At 41.6% G+C, this 26262-nt stretch overlaps 1 protein-coding gene across 1 annotated transcript in view; it reads right to left on the bottom strand.

The window, feature by feature from the left end:
* Positions 1-26262, bottom strand: part of dph6 (diphthamine biosynthesis 6) — a gene marked incomplete at its 5' end in the record, with an annotated part of 61033 nt that overhangs the window by 7323 nt on the left and 27448 nt on the right. The window contains 6 exons of the mRNA XM_080513378.1: positions 3733-3975; positions 20452-20626; positions 21515-21644; positions 23465-23590; positions 24019-24169; positions 26013-26127. Coding sequence (XP_080369504.1) covers positions 3733-3975; positions 20452-20626; positions 21515-21644; positions 23465-23590; positions 24019-24169; positions 26013-26127 — 940 coding nt within the window. The remainder of the gene's footprint in view (positions 1-3732; positions 3976-20451; positions 20627-21514; positions 21645-23464; positions 23591-24018; positions 24170-26012; positions 26128-26262) is intronic.

Here is a 26262-nt window from a genome sequence, read left to right as displayed (position 1 = left end):
CGAGGTTACATCAGTCTATGTTTGCTTTTTTATTAATGCGTCTACCACAGTGCTGCATGAGGTGGAAAGTTTGTTCAGCTGTTCTGTGGAAGTGATGTGCTGGAGAGCGCGTGTGTCTCTTTCAATGTGTCACCACAGCTCTGTTACTATGTGCTTGTTTGGCAGAAGAACGAGAAGGGGAACACTTTCGATCCTACCTGCCCAGAAGTCATTAATTAAATTAGCCCGATAAAATGCAAAGCTTGATATATGGTGGAGCTGAGTGCTGGAGTGGCAAGTTCTGATGGCTGGCATATGGCAGAGTGTGTGAGGGTATACGGCTCAGTTCCTCTCCAGACCGGCCACTTAACGCAATCCATCTCATTACTTCATGCCACTTCATTTCCAGAGCATACAGCCATTTCACTCCGTGCTCTTGCACTCTGCAGACAGCAGGTAAACGCATATCGTTTTGAATGTGCTGCGCTCAGCTCTCCACACTGATGGGGTGTGACCTGCTTCTCTTTATGTTTGTTTTCTTTCTCCCCACTTTCCTCCCTCTAACTCGTGTCCATGTGCCTGGAGCGTGTGGCGGGCTGGAGGGCCAAGAGGCGTGAAAGCCGAACGGTAAACACGGTAATAAGGAAGTGGTGTAAAGGCGGAGAACAGCGGGGAGCTGATGGGACTGCGCTGCTTAGCCAGTTCCCCTACATTTCCTGCCCAGCGGGACGCCTTCAGCATGTGGCTCTATGTCTCAGCACTTACTGTAGTGCTGTCAGTCTGCTATAATATCCCTTTCTATTCGCGCTCTCATTCGCTCTTTTTTTCTCAGGATCGCACTCCGAAGCTCGTCAGACTGTGTAAATGAAACACACGGGGCGAAGTCAGGGGGGTTCGAAGGGGAGTTTAAGGATATGAGGGCATTTTAGAAGTGGCCACGGTTACTTGAAAAGGTCAAAGTTAGCATGAAAGAAATATGTTTACAGCAGCAGATAAAGTCTTTCAAGTGCAAATTTGGCTCTAATTAGTTCTAATTAGAATTTATTTTTAAAAAGTGCTTTTCCCCTCTATTTTTAAGAGCAGCAATATGCTCTGCTAGATTTTTTAGAATTTATTGTTCCGTCAAGAGATGTCTGTTTAACATGTATTGACTTATCATGTCAACATTTCCCTGTTCATCAAACCTTTCACCCACACACTTCCATGCACACAGACAAACAGGCTCTTTGTGGTTTAATGCACCGTAAATACAATTTCACACGTGTAACGACTCTAGTACGCTCCCAATTAACCCTGCAAGCTTCCTTATCCACCTGATTAGAGAAATTATGAATGCATAACAACAACATGGCCCTGTGGTTTCACAGACACATGTAGCATCTGTGTTTTATTTCATATCATGCAAAAAATGCAAATAAAAATGTAAGGTGTGCAATACTATGTAATATATTTTGATAATTTATAAGTATGACTGATATGTACAATTGATTGATCCCTTTTATGGGGGTTGTACAGCAAATCCCCACATTTCTTTTTTTTTTTTTTAAATTGAGGGCCAGATAACTCTTTACCGGTGGAGAATATATAGTTTGACAGCTATCAGTACGATAACATTTTAGGATATGTTACATATTATGACATTGAATGTAGAATATATAGATTATATGTTTTTGTAAAAGTAGGATGTGTGTAATGGTCATTCGAGGGAAGTTTCGTAAAGCTTTTCTTGGGGGAACCAATGTAGGCAATCAATTAAAGGAAAAATAATTGGTTCTCTGGCTGCGATTGGTCAGCAGGCCATAGTTGGGTTAATACTGACTGAGCTCATTTCCATGCTGGAAGCTGGATTTTGAAGCTGAGTTCGAAATACACAAGGTCAAGACTTAACCTGATACCACACAAGAGGTGACTCTAATTCAAGGGTGTCAAACACAAAGTCTTTTGGCCAAGAAGCTGCAATCTGGCCCATGAACCCACCAAGCAAATTGTAAAAAATTCAAAGAAAGCACTGACTTTTTTAACACAGCTTTGTTGGGAGCAGCAGACACAATGCAACACTAATACCTAAGCCGTGATGTCTGTGATGCTGCCGTAAAAATTAGGCATAGCCTCAATGCCATACTGTCATTGTGAGTTTTTAAAAACATGCACACAAAAGGCTGCAAATTGCAACAGTCAGAGATTTTTTTTTTTTTTTTTGGGAACATTTCATTGTATTGGTCAACATTAAAATTGGTGGTTTGTTCAAATTTGACCAAACCACGTCTCCTGTTATTTATGACTAGAATACTTTTTAAGTGAAAAATGTTGAATTAGTGTTCTCTAACTCTTTTTTTTTTCCCGTTAGAAACTAACTTAAAATGTTACCAATTTCAACTGTTTCTTGTCTGAATCCTCTGCTGTGCTATATTAATGTGCTCTCAAAGTTGAAGTGAGACAAGGACAAAAATATGAAGCTGAAAAACCGGGGGAGAAAACACTGTGTGTGCGTGCGTGTGTGAGGGCGATATTGGTAACCGAACACCTTCTACCACCTCAGTTCTCAAACCTGTTTACAGATGAGACACCCTGAGCTGTCAATTACTGCTGCTTAATAAAAGGGTCAGCTGAAACTATACCAGTCTCCTGGCAGCGATCCTGGGTCAGGATAATGCATATTTTTGATTGCTCTGAAGCACAACAGATGGACGATGTTGTCCATCTTCAGTGACCTATGAAATGAACCACGTCTTGTCACCTCCCAAAGCTTTGCCCTGGGTTATCCCTGTTATTTGAATGACTCAGTCTGTATGCTAAACTGGCACTCCACTGTCATAGGGCTAGTCTACTGTGAGTTGCATTAAGGCAAAATGTGTCTCACAAATGAACAAAAAAGACCGCATCTCTTGGCTGGTACATGTGAACGTCAGTGTACGATTTGGAATTCATGAATTGACATGATAAAAGCCTTATGAAAATGGCTGCTCATTTCTGGCTTTAAAAAACATTTTAGAGTTTTACATAGCCGGATATTTCAAAGTGTACCGTGAACTGACATAAAGTTGACACTCTTCCTCCAGTCCTCAACACTGTTCACCACAACACCAAGCCACATGTTGGAGGTGGGCTCCTGCCTCTCTCCCCGAGGCCCAATTCCCTCGGCTAGACAGATTACTGTGGGAGGAGAAGGGCTGCCAAGGGAGACTGGAGCCTCTATTAGATGTATGGAGCAGGGGTTGTAAGCCGGGGCGGTGGAATGGAGGGAAGGATGGAGGGAGGTGGCAGGAACGAGGGGTAAAGAGGGGGATAAGCTGCTCTGAGAGTTGAACGGAGCTCCAAAATGGTGTGTGGGGGCAAAGGATTAGGGAGGCTCTGAGGAAGACATCTGCTTCTGTGCCAAGCTCCACATTATCAAAGACACCAGCGTTTCCCACATCATCAACTTTTCATGAGTGCACTCACTGGTAAATATCAGTAGCAGCGGCTTGGGTCTCGAGGGGACGAAGAGGGGCGAGAAACCTTCCCCTTTTTCTCAACTATAAAACACAATTCCGAAAGGCCTCTGAAAAAAACTTGGATACCATATGAAGTTTCTCAACTTTAACTTCGTCTCTCATGCATGGAATGCTCCGTCTTTTAATCCATTAAAAATGTGTTCATCCTATGGCTGTAACACTTTATAAGTATGATCAATATTTCCCTCTGTATCTATAATAAAACAGCCAGACATTGATCTTTTTTCCTTAACCACTGGCCTATATTTCAGTGACTGACCTTCTCTTCGTCCCTCAGCATGCTTTCCCAAACGGCCCTGATCGTCTGGATGTCTTGAGGTCTTGTGGTGTAGCAGTGGGCCTGGACAACGTGAGCCAGACTCAAGCCGCAGATCATAGCCTCCAGAACTTTCTCGACATGGCTGAAGGACAAGCGGGCCTGCGTGGCGGTGGCAGCCTTTACCAACTGCATGGTGCAGGGGACCAGGGCAATTTGACCAGCGCAGAACACATTCTCATCCACCTGGTGAGGAGAACATAAGAGGGAGAATTAGTAAGACCTGTGTCAATACATAATTTCCTTGAATTCTTTGTCAAGACAAAAGTATGGACAATTGGAGTTGATAACTCATATTCATTTGATCAGAAAACATATTTTTAGAACTCGAGAAAAAAATCTCCACCGGAAATCACACAAGTGTGACAGGTTAGTCCAGGAGTGTCAAACATAAGGCCCGTGGACCAAAACTGGCCTGCAAGAGGCTCCAATGCAGCCCTCCAAAGCACTAAGCGAACTGAAAAAAATTCTAAGAAATCATTGTCACTAATTTCTTAAGAGTAGCAGATATAACACATCACTTGAGATCCGGGCTGAGATATTGGTATGAAAGCTCGCTGCCTCGTCGCTCAATGTCATGTTGTCAGGGTGAGTTTATAAAAATATGCATAACGCTACAGGTATAGAAGACATTTTACTGTATTTGTGCGAAAAGGATTATTAAAATTGGCCTTATATTGAGATTGTAGTAATTTTTGGTACTAATTGCAAAGCACTTTTTTAAAACGTATACTCTACGGAACACAGTAGAAAAACTTTATGGTTTAAATGTAAAGGTTATTATGGCAGTATTTTACTGATCTGGGCCACTCAAGATGAAATTGAGCCGTATGTGACACCCCTGCTTTACATGATCTGTCACATTCCCCCATTCATGCACACGATTACAATAATGACAATGTTTGCTAAATAAGGTGTTTGGTTCGCACGTTATTGGGAGGAACTTGGGTTCAATATCTTTGCCACAGGGATACTTTGACACAAGGACAGATGGGAATCAAACTGCAAACCTCGGGATGAGAAGATAACCTGTTCTATCAACCCAAAACTCCCCATGAAGAAGAAAAAGAAGAAAGCTGTATTGCACTTAACCCGTCTCTATAGTGAGCAGTGAGCAGTTACTATGCAGTGCCAAGGGAGCAGTTGGGAGTCAAGGGCCTTGCTCAGGGGTTTATAGCCTGTGAATCTCCGATCACAAGCTTGCTTCTCAACCCTCTGGTCTCGGTCATCACTGGCCAAAAAACTCCAAACCTGCTTTTGAGCATGAGACCTTTTTTATTCCTGATACACAAAAGCAAACAGCTCAGCTTCACTCGGCTGTGTTTTGTCCGGTCTGTTGGTGAAGTCACTTTAATCACTGTGAGTGGGAGATAGATTTCATCCTCGCCCCACAGAGAGGTGAGGTGCATCCCCTCCTCGCTCATATTAGATAATGGAATACCTCCAGTTTTGCTGGTATTTGGAACAAACCATCATCGGGTTTGCAATTCTTTGCTGTAAATCCACCCCTGCAGAGCATGATGAAAACATTTCATGGCACCAACATTTGTCAAGACATTTCAGCCATAATATTGACCTCATGGTGGTGCCGCAGACGATGTCAAGAGATCAAAAGATGTTGCCAGAAAAATTATCTGGAAACCGTCTCTTTAAAAATTTGGCAATCGATGACACAGCAATCTGTCAAGAGGCCGTAATCAATGGACCAACTGCCTAAAATCCCTTGAGCCAAACCACAAGCGTGTCTAAAAACTCATCCTCTACGGTTACAGTCCAAGGCTTCTACCCATTCGTTTCATGCTGTCATACACAAGAAAAGACTGATCTATGCTTGGCATTGTAAAAAAGCTCTACGATAACAGTTTTAGTGTGTGGCAAATGCTTGACTACAAACTTTATTAAAAGGCTTTCAGCCTTATAGGGTTAAAGTACCGGTAGTGGTTTTAATTCATGAATGGCAATAGGCCATATCAACATAATAACTATACATTTCTATGAATGCGGTTTAAAAACAAAAACAAACATAACTGTAAGGAAAAGGTTTCTACAGCTGGGGGATGTGTTCGCTATCAAAATACTTTATTTAGTCACTTTCACAAATTTCCAAAACTGCTGCCTGCACTTAAAAGTAAAAAATCAACTTGTAAAGCAAAACGTATTAATATTTAATTAGATCTTTTTCATCCTTAAACCCCATTAGCATGCAATCATATACCCACACCTAGAGATAAAAGGCAAATCATTATACTCTTGACTTTTTTTTGATGTGCACAATATAATGAAGTGCTACAACCAAATTACAATAAATAAAAACAAAGGTTTGATTAGCAATGTGTTAATTACAAAGTTTCACCTCTCCTGTTTCACAACTCATTTTCAAGCAGGCATCCTGTGAAAGGCCTGCCAATACATTTCCGTGGCTGTTATTTATAATCACAATCAGGCATGTGATAATAAGCTCAATTCTGTGCTAAATACCTGGGTTAGAAATAAGCTTCCTGAATAATGAAACCTGAAAAAAAATCTATCTGTTTAATGCAGACAGGCGAGCGGGGATGAGCAGTGGCATTAAGGAGGTCAGGTCTTTAGAGACCCTGCGGCACGGTCGGTGTTTAAGTTTGCGCCGGACACTCACTATTGGTCAATGCAAACAGATGCTGCTAATATGCTGAGAATCGCCGAGACCCCAGAGCATATGCAGATCTCCAGAGAGGATCAATTGATACACGGCCTAAGACGAGGTCTTATACTGATTAGTGAAGACACATCCAGGGATGTCACGTTTCATGGTGAAATTACAAGAATGAGTGTTGAGTGAGTGGTATTTAGGGCTTGTGGTCTCCAAGGCCTTTTCATCCGACTCATTCAAAACACATCTTTTTGTTGTTTGGATTCGTCCAACCAGAGTTGGAACAGGCATGCCTCATCCAAAGGTGGAAAATTTAAAGCCGAATATTTGCCCCCGTCTGAAGTGTATGAAATCTGGATGTCTATAGCAGAAAAATATGAGCCACACAAGTGTTTAGCTAGAGGGCAGACAGAGTCATGGCTATTTCCCTAATCAAATGGGTTTGCCATGATCCCGCGCTGCTGGGTTCACTTGTCAACTCTGATGAATCTTCAGCTTTCACTGCTCCAAATTACTGGGACAGTGTGGAAGACAAGAGATGGAGGGAAGACGAGTATGAGGAGTGCGAGTGAGTGAGAGGACACGGTGGGAGGGAGGGAGGGATAAAGGCCCTCGCAGCTTTCAAACATTCAGATCAATCACCGGATCACTTAGCGGGTATAGCATGATCTGCACAAGAACCTGCATTACCACGACTTGCCTAACATAAAAGCCAGATTCCTGCACATCAACAACAAATTGTCATTGGCATTCCATTTATGAGCCATCAAATGCCATCATATCCACTCCGGCAAAGAGCAGCTCCATCAGGATGGATGGGTGGCCAGAATCTTTTAACAAGCTCGTCCCCATGAAAAGAGCTCGCCACATTTTGAATTCATAAAGGCCAGCTACCATTTGTCAATTTGAATATCAAAAGGGGCTAGCATGGGGGCCCCCTTGACTGTTAAAGGCAGACTGCATCGCTTCTACGAAGCAGGTGTGTGATGATCAATTATTAAGGATCTCACTCTGGTTACTCTTGGTGGGAGGTGGAATTGGGGATTTGGAGGTTTGTGGCAGTGGGGTAACATCTCTCTGTGCTCAACCTGGATCGGGAGGGGGAGAGACATTGGAGAAGGGAGGGCGAATACTATTTACATAAAATTAACAGTTCAAAAGAATGAGTTCACACACCAATCAAACTTGTTAATTGACTGTCAATGGTGTGTCCCTGAATATACAACACAACTACATTATTCATCTTAGGCCTTGACAGGGAAGACAGTCCAATTTGCATGGGCGTTCTAAACGTGATCAACAACCACAATGCCACATGCATTTTTAATAGGCCAGAGATGGGAACCTTTAATATTCATAAGGGTCAAACAATTGCATGTGACATTAAACTTTCTATAACAAGGTAAGTATTTTTCAAATGCTAGCCTTAGCAGTCTAAATGGCCCATAGAGAAAAGGGAGAATATGCTGTCTTCTAGTATTTACAGTGAAATGATGCTCCATGTTACACTCTCATATTCATGTTCTTACCTTTCTGACAACGACTCTGAAATTTGCAGCCTAAAGTCAAGATTTATTTAAAGATTAGGCAAGTTGAAACAGTTACTTACAAACATTATAAATGTGAACCACAAATTGTAATTGAGCTCATTTACATGCATCCTAGAAATCTCATCATTGTGATTTCTGAAATGTCTCCCTAGTACTTCAGTGTCTCTGGGCATGTCTCTGTTCATTTGATTTCCTTCTTTTACATGGTAGGAAATAGAAATGACGTATTCAGGAAGTTCACAAAAACAAATAGGTGCAGAAGCAGAAAAGGAGTGAAGAGGAGACTAATTTCATCTTTAAAGACATGAGAATTTTAAACCCTGCTGATGTTAAAGCGAAATGACGCCATGTTCATCAAGACATATAATGGGAAATTAAGAACGTACTCCCAAAAAAATCCAATAATGGACTGAAACATGTAATCCAGGGTTTTCAATTATCCCATTTCTGAAGCGCCTGTGAACGTGTCGGAACTGATTATTACAATTATATGATTCATCCCAGTCACCAGATTTGTTTGGTCATATAAACAAATTCATTGCTAGAAAATATGTCACACTGTGTCACCATGAAGTTCAAATTAATGCATTTTGTATTGTTCTTGAAGCTTTTACGTAAACTGAAAAAAAGAACGGTGTCTACGTTTCAAAACCAGCTGAGCTTTAAGAACAACTGGGGTGATAAATATGCAATTTGTAGTGTGAGATGTGTTTTTATCTCGTACTTTAGCAACCTTTATTTCATGGCTTTCCAGTAAAATTCCACGATATGTCGAAAAGGTCATCAACATAAAAGACATTTTTAGTTTCCATCTCTGTGAAGTGTAGACAGCAACATACATGTAAATGTACTCAGGAAGTGCCTGGAAGTGTCCGCTTCCCACCCTTCACAGTGTCTTGTTTCAGACTGGTGTATCTGAGGTGATGCTAATTGCAAATTTTTTTTTTTGTCAACGGCGCTTCCAGAGATGACCAGACAGTGCGAGACTACATTTGCATGGGTGTCGGAGCCCTCTGGGCCCCCGTTGTGTCGAGGATGTCTCCAAGTGTCATTAGCAGAGCTTTGGAAAGGTATAGATGAACTAGGCTGGCCTGGATAAAATGACCTGGTATTGACGAACAGTCAGGTTTTTCTGCCTGGTCCCAAGGACAGAGAGAGGTGGAAAACTGCTCCACCACTCCTATCAGATATGCTAATGGTCACATTTCTCCCCATTGAGACCTCATGCATAATTTAGCTGGGAAAATGATAATACAAAACGTGTAAAATAGGTTAGATTAATATGGTGTAACTTTTCCCTTTTGCAAGGACACATGTAAGCAAGCTAAAGGAGTAATGGCAGTATCCAATGCTCACAATTAAAAGTAAAATGTAATTAATATCCGTGATGGGTTTACTCATTGAAACGTTCCCATATGTTTGAAGGGTTGTTTACGGCTTAACTCTGGAGTAAAGGTAAGTGAACAAGTACATCTGAATAGATCCAGGCAGATTAATAACAATTTTAAAGCTTATCCTCCAAAGGTGAATGACTTTATCAGACTGACATATAAACAAGAGCACAGAATAAAAAGTATTTAAAGTATATAAAGTATTCATATAAACAAGAGCACAGAATTTAAGCAGTTTTTGACCACATCCACATCCATTTTTCTTAGTAAAATCCTATTTGTGTGACAAAAAAGCGAAAACTTAATTTCAAGGCATCCATGTCCTTGAGGTTCATGTGTAAAATGTATTAGAAATACATTTTACCCCCCCCCCCCCCAGAAATTTCATTTCTTCTTTGAATATTTTTGGGTTGGCAAATAACTCATAACAGTTAAAAATGTGGGAGATCAAAAAAAACTGAGGTTGAAGTTTCAGTGAATGTATTTAAGTGCATATATTATTATGGGGATTTGATATGCAACGACCGTTTAATCCTTGTGCGGTGGATGGCAGTTTGTCAGGGATGTGTGCTGCGATTTCATCTCGAACTGGCTTCAAGTCTGTGGGGTTCTTTCAGCATTAGTGAATTCAAAGCAGATCACGTCTGGGAGCGGGAAATGATAAGAAATGGGCTCATGTTGTGCCGCGCCCTGAGGAAATCCTGCCTCTTCTGACACCTCATTTCTACAAATGCAAACCTTTCAGTAGAACCACAACCTTTCTCTCTTCCACAGACTCGCTCGCCACGTTAGCCTTCTCGTTTAAGGCTTCATGGGAAAGAGAAAAGATATTCCTCTGTTTTACTTAATTTATTTATTCTCTTTTCTTTCTTTTTTTTTTTCCCCCCCAATGTATTTTTTTTTTCTTCCTGTTTGTGCTCCAGTTTGAGCCTAACCCCTGTATGCTCAACTGTCACACAACATCAGCGTTACTTAAACGGCGACATAAATAGCGGTATGAAGTGCACAAAGAAAGACGAGTATGAAGCAGTTCTGAATGCATTCTCGCAACGCTAAAAACACACATTTGTACAGAAAACAAACCATATGTTTACGTTCAAAACACATGGTTATTACACTGGTGGATTTAGAGAAATATTCAAAATTACACAACTGTAATGAGCCATTGTTGAGGCAACGTGTGGTCAGTGTGGAGGGACACTGGCCTTGCCCCAACCCCCCACCTTCTCTCAGCTTCTGTGTATTTTTCTTTTTTGTGTGTGTGTGTGTGTGTGTGTGTGTGTGCGTGCGTGTGTGTGTATTTGTGTGTTTCCGCACGTTATGTCTGCCCACGACATGCCCACTTCATAGACACTGAACCGTGCGGAAGAATAACACTGCCATGTCAGCTCTGGTCAACTTTATGCTGGTCAGGAGCTGCCGCTCGGTGCTAATACCAAGGTCAGAGGAGCCTGATTTCTAGATGCTCAGGGAGACACGTCTGAATGTCAAACTGCGAGAACAAACAAAGAAATCAATCGTTTTGCCATCGTAAAGAAATAGTTTTTCAATTAAATCAAATTTTTATTTTTGCTTTGTAATATTGATGTTAAAATAAGGAAATAGGATCAAAATGAAACACAATAAATGCCCACAGCTGATGTAATGAAATTGTCTGCTGCTTTGGAGTACTGTGCCACACACGAGCTGGGCTGTGAATGAAGAGTGATGGAGGGGCATGTTTTTTCATTGCGTTAGGCAAAATGCCCTGCTGCCTTCAACTGTCCCGACCTCACATTTTTTGACAAATTGGTTGTGAGGCTTTTACGACTGATGCACATATCGCAAAAATCATTTCTGCCAAGCTTCCTCTATGACCTGCCCGTGGGACATGACAAGCCCCCTCCATGCATCGCTCTATCAAGCCGAATCTTTCCAGGACAATGCAAATTATGACAAATTCCATCATCCTGCATTATGCGCTTTCCTGCTAATCTCCCTAATTCGAGAGAATCGGGGAGGGTCTCGCTGTTTCAGCTGAGGGGCATGTTGTCTGACTGAATGATGCTGAAACTGCAACCCTCATCCCACGTTTTTTTTTCTCCATTCCCAGCTGTGACCACCTCGTCTCTTCTGTCTTTTAGGATTTTTTTTTTTTTTTTGAAGCGTTACATCTCTCTACATTGGCTGGTAATAGAAGCAACAACCTAACCGGGGCACCCAAAAAAATTTCAAGAAAGAGATGTGGCACAACCATTAAAGTTTCAATCATGGTCGAGTCAAACAAGTTTGAATGCATGTAAATGCATTCAAATTTACATAATACATGCAAGATATAAATAGGAATAACACTATTGTAAACATGTTATTCTGCCTGACACAATGTAAACAAATCAACCCATACCCTAACAATATAAAACAAACTCCACATTTAGAAGAACAAGGTGTGTGTGGACACGTATGCACACACCTTTGCTATCCTCTTATTACTGCACTACTTATAATGCACATGTAGTTTAGCATTTAGAAATAGAAAATGCCGAACAGACACACAAACAAGAAAAGAAGAAGCAAGGAAGACAATGAAAGAAAATGCAAAGATGAGCAAAAAGCATGGAGTACCTATTTGTCTCAACAGATGGCAGTATGGCTGCACTGAAAAGAGGCAACCGGAGATTCAGTAGAAGTGGAGTGTGTTCAAACCATGGACAGGCTGGCGAGACAGCCGGAGATCTCTTGGATTTTTCTTGTTTTCACATTTTTGTTGTTGTTTTGTTATGTTAAGTCTTCCGATAAATTCCTCCAGTGTAATGCGAGAATAGGGATGAAAGAAGATTATTGGGGTAAATAAAGAGAAATAGTATCACAAAATGAGAGGAGATTCCAATGAAATTAGTGTTATGTTTATTTTTTATCAAATAATCCAAAATACTATAAACTGTGAAGACGAGGTGCTTAAAAACATTTCTTCCTATCAATTCTTACTTTTATCTTTTCTTTGTTTTTTAATGAAACATAAAGCAATATGCACCAGATATGAAAATAATATTCCTAATACATCTCACAATGCTCTTAAAATGAACTGAAAAAAGCAAATGGTACTACATTTGCTGCAAATTCAATTCAATAAATGCTGATCTGTAGACAATATTGTGCAGTTCATAATATGCTGAGTAACCTTGGTATTTTAGTTTCATTACATTACCTGCACTAAATAGAGTATTCCCTTATACAATAAATCCATAGTGTAAGAAATGAATAAACTTTAAAAACATAAAGTGATCATGAGGAAATGAGAGAAAGAAACTGGACCCTCTACATTTAATGAGCATTCATATCAAAGTAATGCATTGATGGCAACATAATTTGACAACTGTTATTGTATCGTTTGTTTTGAATGTGTGCAACTTGTGGAAGCACAGAAGTTAAAGCAATGAGGAACAAATGAAACACCAGTGTACGGTTTACATTTTCTGCTCAGTTCTCATTTCTAAATTGCCTTGATCAATTCAAGTTCACGTGCACTGCAGGTGAACTTGAGCAGTTCAATTTTCCCTGGTTCACTTCACTGTGGCTGCTACATATATGCCGTGCTAACAAAGCAATCTTAAAATATAGACAACTATTTTCAGAAATGTAATGAAATTCACTTCCTGCAGGATTTCTCAGACATTCCCATGCCTATTGTTTTTGGTAAAAAAAAAAAAATATTCTGGGTAACAGTAAAATGTTGACAGGGTTGGGGGTTACATTTCCTGATGCTGTTCCCCATTAGTGTCTGTGTGTCACTGCACGAGCCCGTGTGGGTGTCGGCTCCTGTATTGTTCTGTCTATATTTGCCACACGTGTAGATTTCACAACAAACCTCTTCCAGACCCTCCCTATCTGTGTGCTTGTGTGTGTCTGCTGTGTGCGTGAGTGTGTGTAGGCCCTGTCAGCTATGCCCTCTCGTCACTGCAGGGGGAAGAAACACACCCGGGCAGCTCTGAATATAGTGGCTAGTTACCATAGTAATGGGATGGTCATACGTCTCTCCCCTCGCAGACAGTGATGGAAGTGGACAGGACACGCCGCTATGCTTTTTATCTATGCATTTGGTATTCAGTTATTTCATTCCGCAAATAAAAAGCCGAGCCATCCCACCTCTCCTTTTTGCTGTATTCAAATAGAGGGGTGAAATGGGAAGTAAATAGTTGGATATGGGGTAATAATTCACACATGGGACTACAAATAATTGATGTGTTTTGACTGAGTGTTTGTGATTGCAATTGTAATAGCGCAAGTGTCTTGGCAGATGTCTGCTGTGGTGGGATCTTTACATGACGCTTTTCAGATGCCTTCTTGATGTCTCTGAACCATTCACCCTTCCGCAGCTCATCAACAGTGACAAAGTGAGAAGCAAACAAGGATGCACCAACACGCACGCACACACACAAACACTCATTTAGCATGTGACTCGCTCAAATTAAAAAGCAGAGTCTACCATTTATCGAATATAAAAACCACACGGCCATGATACCTGATGCCATTAATTTACATAAAATCTAATGTCCTCATGCAACCCACATATAAAGCACACATCTCATATAGTAGTTGTTTTGACACAGTGTAGCTGTTATTTGTAAAACTGCAAAGGCGACTGACTCTTGCACATTGTGTTCTTTCAATAGAAACACCAGTGACTGCTTTGTTCTCTTGAGAAACCTCACGGTACACAGGTGTGAAGACAAGTAGACACAGGTACATATCTAATTGTGTATACAAAAACATACAACGTTCAAATACTTATATGTGTATCGCCACACTTTTGCCTCTGCGCCCTGTGCATGTGCGTGAAAGACAAAGAGCTGTGGATATCCTGTCCCTGCTTCCCATGGCTTGTTGACATGAACCAAGGCAGTCAGGCACCAATAATACATGAAGAGCTGTTCAAAGGCAATTAGGATCAGTTGTCAGGGCCCGGGCCCATTAATGAGTGGGAGTGTGGCAGGGGCCGAGGCAGAGGCACGGTGCCGGCAAACTCCACCGCATGAGAGCCGATGCACTCTGACAGATCCAGTCCTTCCGCTGTCCTCGCCTGGTACAAGCTGATACCAGCCTGTGCCCACGTGGTGCTGCTACTGCAGCGGCACAGGACGATGTAGTAAAGTATGCGCTGCCTTGTGAAAATGACTGCTGCCACGGCGGGTCAGCCTCCACGCGGTCACAGCGGGAGGGAAAAAGGGGGACAGGGGCTTGGGACGATAGGGTCTGAAGGGACATAATTACCCATGCTGCCGTCTACCACTTCCCATAAAACTGCCCCCTCATCAGATTAAAAAGGTAGCTTCATCTGACCCCTCGCATATATGTGTACGTATTTGAAGGCACGCGCGCCCCTCCCCCGTCCAGTAGCTCCAGCACTGTCCCAAGACGAAGGTATGACCATGTGTCAGAGCAGATATATATCCTGGGATGTGGCTTTGTATGAGAGAAGGGGGAAGAAACTCGTGTTCTCCTTTCAAAACATGCCGTTTGTATACAAGCAAACATATAAAAATTTGAAAAATACACAAGTGTGACCATGTTGATGATTTGGGATGGTATTCATAAAGAAATTGCTGGTTTTGTCAAGCCTTTGCATGCATTATTCTGCATATCATAAAGTGCATTTTGATTGCTTTCAGACATGAAGGTATTCAAGCGACTCACTGAAGATCTTTTCAATGAATAAACCAGTTTACTTTTGTCACACATCCAGAGCACACAGGTGTGTGTGTGTGTGTGTGTGTGTGTGTGTGTGTGTGTGTGTGTGTGTGTGTGTGTGTGTGTGTGTGTGTGTGTGTGTGTGTGTGTGTGTGTGTGTGTGTGTGTGTGTGTGTGTGTGTGTGTGTGTGTGTGTCCTTGTAAGAGCTGGCCTCGGGGCATACAGCCGACATGCCACCGTGTTCGGGTCTTACTGGGTTTGATCAGTGGGTTTCCGTGTGTGTCCGGTTCAAGTAAAGACAGTTGACCCTGGTGTTTGGCTGGGATGAGGAGAGTCTACAGAGACAGACTTGGGTGATTCGCTGAGACAGGAACTGAATCAGTGCTTGCTGGGGAAAGGATCCAAAGGTTGAGGCGTGACTGTCAGTCAAAACCTTTCTGACTCTCTCCAGACAAAAGGTTCAACCCACTGCACACAATCCAGGCACTTGGGGAAAGGAGACAGCCAGGCAATTCTGCCTGTGCCTTTCCGGAAATAAAAAGAGAAAACAAATCTGTGTTAACATCCCCTGCTGCAACTAGGAGCGAGTTAGTACACAACCTTAAAAACACAGCAGCTTTGAGTAGCCTTCAATCTCACGGCTGCTCTAACCGTGAGCCTTCAAGACCTCATTTTTCATCGACTCAATTACTCGACAACTGTTCCCCTCCTGGCCCCACCCCTTCCTCCTGGGCTCATCTCCCCACCTCCTTAGTTGGAAGTGATCATTTGTTCTTTTATTAAAGTTGATAACATCCCTTGCATTGTCAGAGCGTGCATGCTGGAGAGCCGCCCCTACTGTTTTAGCCTCCAGCGTTTCGTATTATTGGTGCATTATTTCACGCATGCCCTCCTCTTTTATCAAGTGCTTTTGAAGTAATGTTAATAGACTAGAAAATTGAGACATTTATGAAGTATGGGCCATGTTTATGAAAAAATCCATAAAGTATGACAGGGGAGAGGTGAGATAAAAGCAAGGTTTTAATAGATTATGGCAAACAGGGGAGAGGCGTCAGATGCTGACAGGCACCTCCTCCGAGATCCCTCATATTTTATGGGATTAATTTTGTTGTATTAAAAATGAAGTTAAATGTCCTAATTAATCTGTTCGTGCTGCATGAATACCTCCCTGAACGCAGATGCATGCACACACAGTGCTTTTTGGCTAATTACTCTTCTGTGGTAATTGAGGTGGATGTAGTCTCGAGATGTAGGCTGAGGAAGTTTGGGGAGGTGGGGTGTATTTGATGTGGCGCGGTGGGGAGGTGCTGCTGAATTTTGCATGTTTGCTCTTTTGCAGCAGTGAAACATTCAGAGAGAGAACATACCATAAAAATATAGCGCTTACCTTAAATGTTGCTATTTATGACTAGGTTTTAAATTGCACTTGCATTTAGAGTAAAAACTTCCTGTTTGTATTTATTTAAAATAGGTAAATTATTCTATTCTATTTGTCTGTGATTGTTTTATTTTGGAAATCTTATTTCCCATTTGGTGTGTGGCATATCTCGGTCAATTATGCTTGTCGTTTCTCTCTCAGATCCACCTTTTGTGGACTGACCTCAGAGTCATGTGTGGACGGAAAATGCGTCACCAAGTTTAGATATTTAGACCCGGTTTGAAAACCGTCTTCAAATTACATAACACCCACCACACGACTTCACTTCTCTCTTCAACGTTAATTGTCAATGTCAAACCCACTTTGCTTTACATGTCCACTTTGACAATTTTCAAAATCCAATGCAAATCCTATCACTGGCTGTGGCAAGACAATCTTGCACAATATTGACTGTCACTCACAGTTAGGGGAATGAGGCAAAGGGGTTGGTGCTCACCAGCAACCTGAGGCTAGAGCAGTCAACTCCCCAAACACACCCTGCAGAATCTGATCAGTGAGTATAATTTCACAGCAAATATCCCAGGGGTGAGCCACTTACCTTAACAAGAAAGAGGAGATGTTTAACAACCATTGAGCTGATAAGTCTTTCTATTCAACCCTGCTTTGACTATTGTGTTTGCAACGATAAATGCAGCTCCAATGGGAATGCGAACCAACAGGCAACATTATTATTTTTTCTTTTTAAAGAAGAGAATAATCTGGCAGTTTGAGACCCCATCCCCCCCAACCCCTGTTTGTTATTAGTATAAATTCGGTTCTATATACATTTAAGGAGCATCACACTGGTTAAAAAAAAGCAACGACTAATGCCATTCTTTTCATGCTATTATCCTAATACAGCTGAATTGTTTAAAAGCTTTTTCTAAAAAGCAGCAATAACTTTTATTTCTTCTAAAAGCATGCCATTACTGCATGCTTTTGTTGGAATGAGAGAATCTATTTTGATATTTCACAAAAACAGATGTCTGGGAACATGTTTTGCTTCTGATAAATTGACAGCTGTAATAAGAGAGTGACATTTCTTATATCTTAATTAGATTATGCAAATGCTTTTTAAAACAAATGACAGCTAAATTGGCATTAGATCTCTGATAAATAAGGCAGCAAAACAAAACAATTACTGACAAGAACTTTCATATTACCCTCACGAATGATTTGATAGCATTGTAGAACAATGCACATTACAGTGACTGCAACCTCTATACATGTGTCAATCAGGTACACAACAATATGAAACCGTGTCAAAACAAAACACGGAAGAAATTACTTGTTTCATCTTTATGGCTTCGGGCTTTCATCTAAACTGACGCCATGTTATATATCAACATACAATACACCAAGAGGCCCCCTGCTTTGACATTATAAAGGTTAACTAATTCTTTAAATCAAGTCCGATCTGAATCTGTCAGCTTGCCAGTGCAAGACGGCATTCAGTCAGCTTGCCATTTCCGAGAACTGAAGCTGAGACATGACAAGCCAAGCAGACGGATGAAGAGATGGATGGAGTTTGAAGGTCCAGCATCCATCACATGCCAATCTGCAATGCCGGTCCTCCATACCGCCACCAGCACCAGCTCTCAACATGGAGACCTATTGTGGTTTTGGTCCTACAGGGCCATGGTGCCGCTCTGTCAGCAGCCATGTGCTTTCTTTCAAACCAAAGAATAAACTGGACATTGATCAGTTTGTAGCACTTGGAATCAAGCTTTACTATAACGCCGCTACTTTTGGCATTAGTGTGCTCGAAACTGATTACTAGTTAATTACAGTGCATCTGGAAGAATTCAGAGTATGTCACTTTTTCCACATTTTGTTGGGTTACAGCAGAAGTGTCAATCATATGCTAGTTCAGTTACCACATACTGCCCAATTTGATCTTGAGTGGGCTGCATTAATAAAATAGTGCCTTAAAAATGCTTAAATCTAGATTTAAAATGTTATTTTTCTTTGTTGTGGTGTACACATATATACAAGTATACATTAATAAAATATCAATATTTTCACACACACGCACACACACACACACGCACACACACACACACACACGCACACACACGAGTAATACAGTGATCACTAGTGATCGCTCATCAGTACAGCCTTACTTAGGTGACCAAAGTAATGCAAAAGCTTCTTTCCCAAGTAATTAGTTACTTTGATTATACAGTGAGTAGTAAAGTGCCTCTACTTATTTCTAACTGAGAAATGTTACGCACACAAGGATTCATTTAAAAAGATAAGCATTCCTTTGCTTTGTCAGCTTTGATCCAGGGAAGAATAAACCAAAATTCATCAAAAGGATTCTGTTTCTGGATGAAAGTTCAACCGAATTGTTTATACAAAGGCATCATCACAAGGAATAACAACACCTCAGCACCTGAATGCACCCTCTGGGCAAAGTTCAGATCAAAAATAAATTTAGTCATGCATTATATTAAAAGGGCTTATTTCCTTTCCACCGCAACAGGAGGTGAAGGGCTGCAGGTTATTTGGGCCCAGACAACAGGTTTTTTTTTTTTGGGGGGGGGTTCATCTCTCTTGTTGCAGAAGCCCTGTCGCCATGGTGTCACACAGTAACAGTCACCAAGGAAAATCATCATTACGTGGCGTCAATGGTACTGGTGAGAGGAGGGGTGGGGCTGCCTGCTCACTCACAGCAAGGGGCTAATTGTATCAATATGTAAAACTCTCTCTCGGTACTGAAGAGCTGTTAATACATTTTTGATCAAATTAAGTCATTGTGGCACGGAGGAGGAGAAGACACACTGGGAGACCACGCAGGGGTCGTAAGAACGAGCGAACTCCTCTCATTGTTTCCTCAGATTGCTCCGAATATGAACGATCATTAGAGGGATGAGAGATTAGATTGTTTTCCAGAGGCAACAGCACAGGCCTACAGCTGACTACAATTTCATGTCTCAATGAGACTCCATTGAGGGAATCAAACACTGCTGGCACGTTAAGGGCAAACCTGACTCTGTAGGTTGCATCTCAGGAATTCCGACTGAACTTCGGTGACACACTGCTGAGATATGCCGTCAAGCTCCGAACAAATGGCTAATCCACACATGTTCTCACTCATAGTCGGATTTGGCTGCAGGATCAAGGACAGTGTGGAGGAGATGGACACTATCCTTGTTGACAGTACCTTGACAAGTGTAATCCTATATAATACACACTGGGTAAACACAACACCAAGCCAACCGTGCAACCGCGGCCCACACTTCCTCTGCTCTGCCTTTGAATTCCACATTCTTTTTAGGTTTGAAACAATATGAAAGATGTTTGAGTCGTAGCTTTACAAACAAGCGCAAAAGTGGGCACACACTGCTCTCTGTGAAAGGGATGCGTCCTTGCATGTGTGCACAAAAGCAGTAATGAGAACAAACTATCATGGAGACCGACAATCACATGCATCTGCACACATGCGTCTATTTATAAACACAGACAGAAAAGACCCAAAGATCAGGAACCGCTGGGAATCTCAGACATCACAGCCACCGTGTGAAAGTGAAGCAGGAATCATCAGCAAGGTCTATCATTCAGTGGGGTAATCCTCCATTATCCCTCATTAATCTATTAATCATCTACTTAAAGTGGCTTGGCCAGATTTGGAAAAATATTATACTATTTACCTTTTGGTTTTATCAGTTACAAACAAGAAGATAATGTGATTTCAATACAAAGAAAATAACTACAAATATATGAAATGATCATGGTGTCTAATTTTCTTAAAAGTAACACTGAAAGGTTTCGTGTAGAAAATAAAAGACAAAACTAAATAAATAGCTGAAGATGCTAAATTAATTCAGGCTGCTAAAACGTGCTCAATATTTTGAGGTTTTACCCCGTAAACTTCACATGAATAGTTCTAAAGATGCTTCAGGATTATAGTAGAAGATTGACATCAAACATTAGCGATACTTAAGCATACACTTTCCTCTGTACTTGCCACCAGATGCGATTGTCAGCGCTGGGTTCTGGAGTCTTACCCTGAGGGCCTGGCTGTAGGGGCCGATGTTGGCTGGGGCCCAGTGGGACAGGCTCTGAACATGCAGGGCCTGTCTCTGGTGGAACCGGCCCTCCTCGGGGGGCTCCGTCCAGTCGTGGAGCAGGCAGTCCATCTGCAGCAGCTGAGCAGCAGGTAGAGCCGCCTGGACGCACACCCTGCATGAAATTGAGGGGGAAATCTGCTATAAAAGGCATAATATTAAAAACATAACTCATTAAGCTTAATATGAAAAGCTGAGAGGCAATGCAAGCTTGAAGACAAGGAGGAAAATTACTGACTGAATTGTACTCGATTACAACTGAAAGTGTAGATTTAGAAAGTATTCAAGTCAAAGTAAACTAGGATTTACTTAATTTCATGGTCAATTGGATGCCATCTGCTTATTTTAACAGTACACACAATCCTCAGTGAAATAATCAATAACATAAAAATTATACAATGTCAATTTTGTAGTTTTAAGTATAAACCTATTTACTTCAAAATTCAGCCATATCTATATCTATATCTATATCTATATCTATATCTATATCTATATATAGAGAGAGAGATTTTTTTTTAAATATTACAAATATTTTCAGAGTTTTGTCAAGTCAAATAAATTTTTTTGTATTTGTAATTATTTGTATATGAATGGAGCTGTAACACTGTTGCAGGGATGGGGCTCTGTTGGAGTAAAATATGTGGGGCGCTACATTGTATTTATTCAATTTATCTGTAAGCACTACATTTTGTACGCTTTCCAAAAATTAATAAATAAGATTAAGAAAAAAAAAGAAAAAGAATTGTACTTGTAATTGTAAAATTACATATTTCTGTGGATCACGTGATCCCATGTTTGATTTAGTACTATTACTATTACTTCGGGGGCTTGTTCAAGGACCCACAGTGGAGACCTATTGGCAGTAAGATTCATACAAGGGAACTTCTAGTCACAACTTCCCTTTACTAACCTCTACAAAACCGCCGGTCCATATGTAATTTGTTCCGTTCACGAATGACAGTTAATGTTTTCCGAGAGAGCGTTTGAAAGTCTGCATGTTTACCTGGCTGGTGGGTTCATGTCAAAGTGCTTTTTATAGACTGTATTGAGTGGAACAAAGTCCTCCATGTTCCTCACATACAGATGAACCAGGATGATGTTCTTCATCGTCCATCCTCGGCTGTCCAGCTCAGCTGCAGACGTGGACATCACAGACATCACAAATGACGGCAACACCAAGTCAGCTCATTCGAGCTAAAGTGCACATATTTGCTACAGGTTGAGAGCACAGCGTGTTCTGAATAAAATATGAATTTGTTTTATTCATGCAGACAAATTAAGGCAGGTTTGTGGACAAAAATGAGTACCACTTGCACATGTGCTTTTAACTAGGCGGCCGTTCAGGATTTCATGTCCAACTGTTGACAGTGTTCAACACACACACACACACATATATATATACACACACACACACATATCATTGCAAACTAAACAGTGTTTGCCTTCCTCCCACTCCTAATGGATACGTTAAACTTAAAGACACAGAATTTGAATAACTGCGACATTCTTTTAAGTCAAGTGACAGTATTTCCTTATTAGGGCTTTTTTTATTTATTTTACGATTAAAACACTTTTTTGGTTACATCTACAATTAAACTAGATTTTTACTTCTTCTCATTTTTTTTTTATATTGTTAATATTGTTACAATGTATTGTTTTTTATTAGTCCTCAATATTGTACAAGATGTGGAAATGTGATTACAGGGAGGACATTTTACTGAATATAAAGATTTTCAAGCAATAAAGTCTGAATTGTGAAGGATTTTTTTTTTTTTTTTTAAATCAATGAGTGCCTCAGAAGACAGTAGTCAAACAAAGTTTACATCCAGTAATTTGTTTTCAAGCCCGCATTCAGGAGCCGACTGAGACCAAGATGAGCCACCAGAGTTGCAGCACCGCTTCTTTACTTATCAAACAGCCAGTCAACTGCTCAGACATTCATTTGAATGCCATCGCCACTGAATTTAAAAGGTGTATTTAGATCAGAACTTTTTTTTTTATCTGACATTGAAATCTATTGCTTTAAAGTGGTAATGGTGGTCCCTTTCTGTAAAAGTGCAGTCACATGCCGTGTGTACGCAAGTGTGAGACGTTGGATGCGAAGGCAAGCTCAGGGGCTCAAAGCAAAGCCTTTCTCCCCACAATCATTTGAAGGAGCTTCAAGTTTGTTTTTCCTTTGCCAACACCAGCGTCTCAGACTACTTCGCCCCCATACAAAGAGGTTGTTCATTAAATATTAACTTGTTTAATATTGTCTCGGCACTGTGAAGGCTGTTCAGCCAAGCACCACGATAAACATTAAATATGCTTTTCATCTTTCGCTCTACTATCTCCATCAAAAAAAAAGAAAAAAAAAAAGAGCAAAAGTGAAAAAAAGACAGCGATACACTGTAAATGCGTGCACTTTTAAACTTCTGCAGGGCAAAAAAAAAAAAAAAGTGATAACCCACCCAACATGCCTCTACAGTGTGTGTATATTTGTGTTAAAAAGACTCGGCTTGGCTTAATTTGAAGTGCTTGTCCTTGATTGGTGGCAAGCTCTCTTTCCCCTTCCCAGTGACGGACAGAGTCTTTGACACACATGGACTGCCTGCTGTGCTGACAAGCACTTCTGAGCAAGAAACAACTTCTCCCAATTCTGATATTTCTTCTCATGTCTGGTTAGCTAACACAACAAGGAGAAACAAAGACCCCCACGGGACATAGAAGTTTTCCCCCTCATTGTGTTTACAGGAGTAAAGTGAGGAACGCAATACAGTAAGATTTACTGAGCAACATAAATCACCCCTGGAAAAAAGAAATTATGCATCACATAATAGTTTTCACTTGATTGAAGAAAACATTTTTTTTTTTTTAAAGGTCAGTTCATTTGGCTGTATTGTTATAGGGTGTTTAAAAGCATGTCCTTAATAAAAGTGTGTATTCTCTGTCTCCTTTTTACACCCTTCCTTACTTTGCAGCTGTTTGAAAGCTGCCACAGTCTGACCCTGGATCCCAGTGTCTTCGCTCCGAAGGCCATTGATGCCAGAAATCCACTGATAGCCCCTGGAGCTTCTTGATGAGCAGGATGGAGGAAAGTCTACTGGGCGAGATGCCAAAAAGAAGAAAAATGGCTCACACATTAAGGTTTAAAAAAAAAAAAAAAAGTGCTTTCTGTCGTCTGTATATGAAAGAAATTCTTATTCAAGAATTTTTAAGCTATAAATTATGTTGGTTGTACTTTTTTCTCTATTATAATCAGGCATGACCATCCGACGTGCTATTGAGGAGATAATCCGGGCAAAGACATAAGAGGAGAAATTAATTCAGAGATTGTCACAAATGCAGCGCCAAATACGACAGCTCTTGTCAAACAATCATTCAAAAACACTAACATCATGATGCTGGCCGTGTGACACAGATCCAGGAAGCGCACGCCACGGAAAGATATCATCTGACACGCAGACATAAATACACACTCAAGCATGCGTGTCAGCACGTGCGCGTCTCACAATAAATGAATCTCACCATGGCCCCACTGACAACTAAGGTCACAATTTGATGTAAATTTGTGCTGGTTGTCTTCAGCTTGATCAGCATATTCCACCTCCTCAGTCATCTTGTCAATGGCGCTCTGGCAAGGACAACTACCATGGGGCAAAGCTCCCGCCACCACATCCTGCAATAAAGCACCACAGGGAATACATCAGGCCAAATGCCCACCAAAGAGCACAGAGTGTTTTGCAAAGACAGACAAAATGCTGTATAATTAGCCAACCTTTTCAAATACCCCACAAAGTGGGCTGCGTGTGTCAGTCTTTCATGACAAGGACCCAGACGCACATAACTTCAAGGTGAATGAATATGAAACAACATGCTAACATATTCGTAGTTGGGGCAAGTAGGGAGTGGTGTTTTCTGATACTGTAGATTCAATCAAGGCGGCTGTCAGTCAAATCTCGTGACTGGGTGGGTGAGACATGCTCTGGATTTCACCCGTTTTTTATTTTCCTCATATGTTTACTTATACTTTGCCTCCACACTCTCTTACTTCTTTAAATAACAAATCATTACCATTCTCTAAGGCGTACATATTACCTGCCAAATCCTGCTGGGGTGTCACACATTTAAATACATATTTCATATTTCATCAACGCCCTCCCTCACTCTGCCCAACACTCATTCACCCCCCCCCCCCCCCCTCATCTGCTGTCAACTGCATTAGGCCATATGATAATCAAATTAATTATACTTCAGCCCCTCTCTCCTGGCCAGCATGAAAAATAGCTTGACTAGCATTAACGGAGGGCAAATGATGGTGGTCCTTCCCCACCCCCTGAGCTCGGTGCAGTTTCCTCTAGTGCTGGTGTCACCGCAGATCTGTCACCCTGACGAGAAGAGCTTCAGAAGGCTCAACTAGGGCAGGTTCTCCCCTGGTTGCCCCCCCCCCCCTCTTCCTCCTCCTCCTCCCCTCCTCTTTCTCCTCTTGCAGGCCGTGGATCTCCCTGCTCTTCCCCGAGCAACCTGGGGGGGGCTAAAGGGCTATGAGAGGGCGCGCGCGTGTGCGTGTGTGTGTGTGTGTGTGTGTGTGTGTGTGTGTGTGTGTGTGTGTGTGTGTGTGTGTGTGTGTGTGTGTGTGTGTGTGTGCGTGTGTGTGTGTGTGTGTGTGTGTAATATGGCAGTGTGGCTGCAGGGTCACAAAGGTTGTGGGATGGGGGTATGTTTTGTGTCCATAAATGCCCCATCCGCCATCCCACATGAAGATCTACATACACGGGGCTACAAATAGGAACGCACACTTGCTTGAACATAAACGAACACCAAAAGCACATGTGTAAATCCTTGTGTGATGTGCAAAGAAGCACACGTGCAAATCACACTCTCCCCCGGAGACGTGTTAATCCCTCGGTGCAACCCCTGCACTCATAACTCACTGCAACTACTCCAGCCATATACAAAGTACACTTCCTGTACACTGATTTTCTTTTTATTATGGACAATATTTTAAGTTTCGTAAAGTTGTCCGTTCTAGCAGGGGAAGCCAAATGTTTGCCACTCCGCACCATTCAGCTTCTGCATTACCAAAAGCCAATTCCCACTCCCTCCCTGCAACCCTTGCTTGCATCCTGCTACCTGAATGCAAAGCGCCTTAATGTGAGCAGACATGTTTATTAAGCTGGGCCTAGTTTCGGGCTGCAGTGAATATTGCAGACGTCAAAGTAGGCCATGTGGGGCTAGAGGAAAGAGAGCAAGGGATGGAGGGAAAGACCAAGAGCAAAGAGAGTGGAAAAGAGACAGAGAGAGAGAAGCCCTCTGGAGGTTGATCTGAACCCTGCCCCGCAGTGCCGTGTTTCTCCTCTCCGCAACAAAGTTATCAGACACCGAAGGGGTTTGTTCTTGCATTTGTTTCGCCCTGGAGAGCAGTTTTAATCTAATCAACCCAAAAGCAACTCAACTTTTGCCTGTTAAAAAGATCGATTGAGCCCCGAACAAGCATTGATCTGATTTGCGGAACAACTTACACTTATCGAAGTTTGACTCGAGCTGTCTTTGTTCTCCGTGTGCATTTCGGTGAAGCGCAGGTAGCCAACTGGAGCAAAGGCATCTGCCGAGTGAATCACTGTCTCTGCTGCATCGCTGCACAAATGCACAAAACACTTCATGAGCATACATCTAACACTGTCGGGGGGGGGGGGGGGGGGATATACAAGATTGGCGTCCAAATACTAAAGAGTGCAAATCTGTTTTTAGACAAACATGCTGTAATACTCA

The sequence above is a fragment of the Blennius ocellaris genome (genome assembly GCF_963422515.1).
Source record: "Blennius ocellaris genome assembly, chromosome: 17".
NCBI lineage: Eukaryota > Metazoa > Chordata > Actinopteri > Blenniiformes > Blenniidae > Blennius > Blennius ocellaris.
This window is presented reverse-complemented; position numbering and strand designations above follow the sequence as displayed.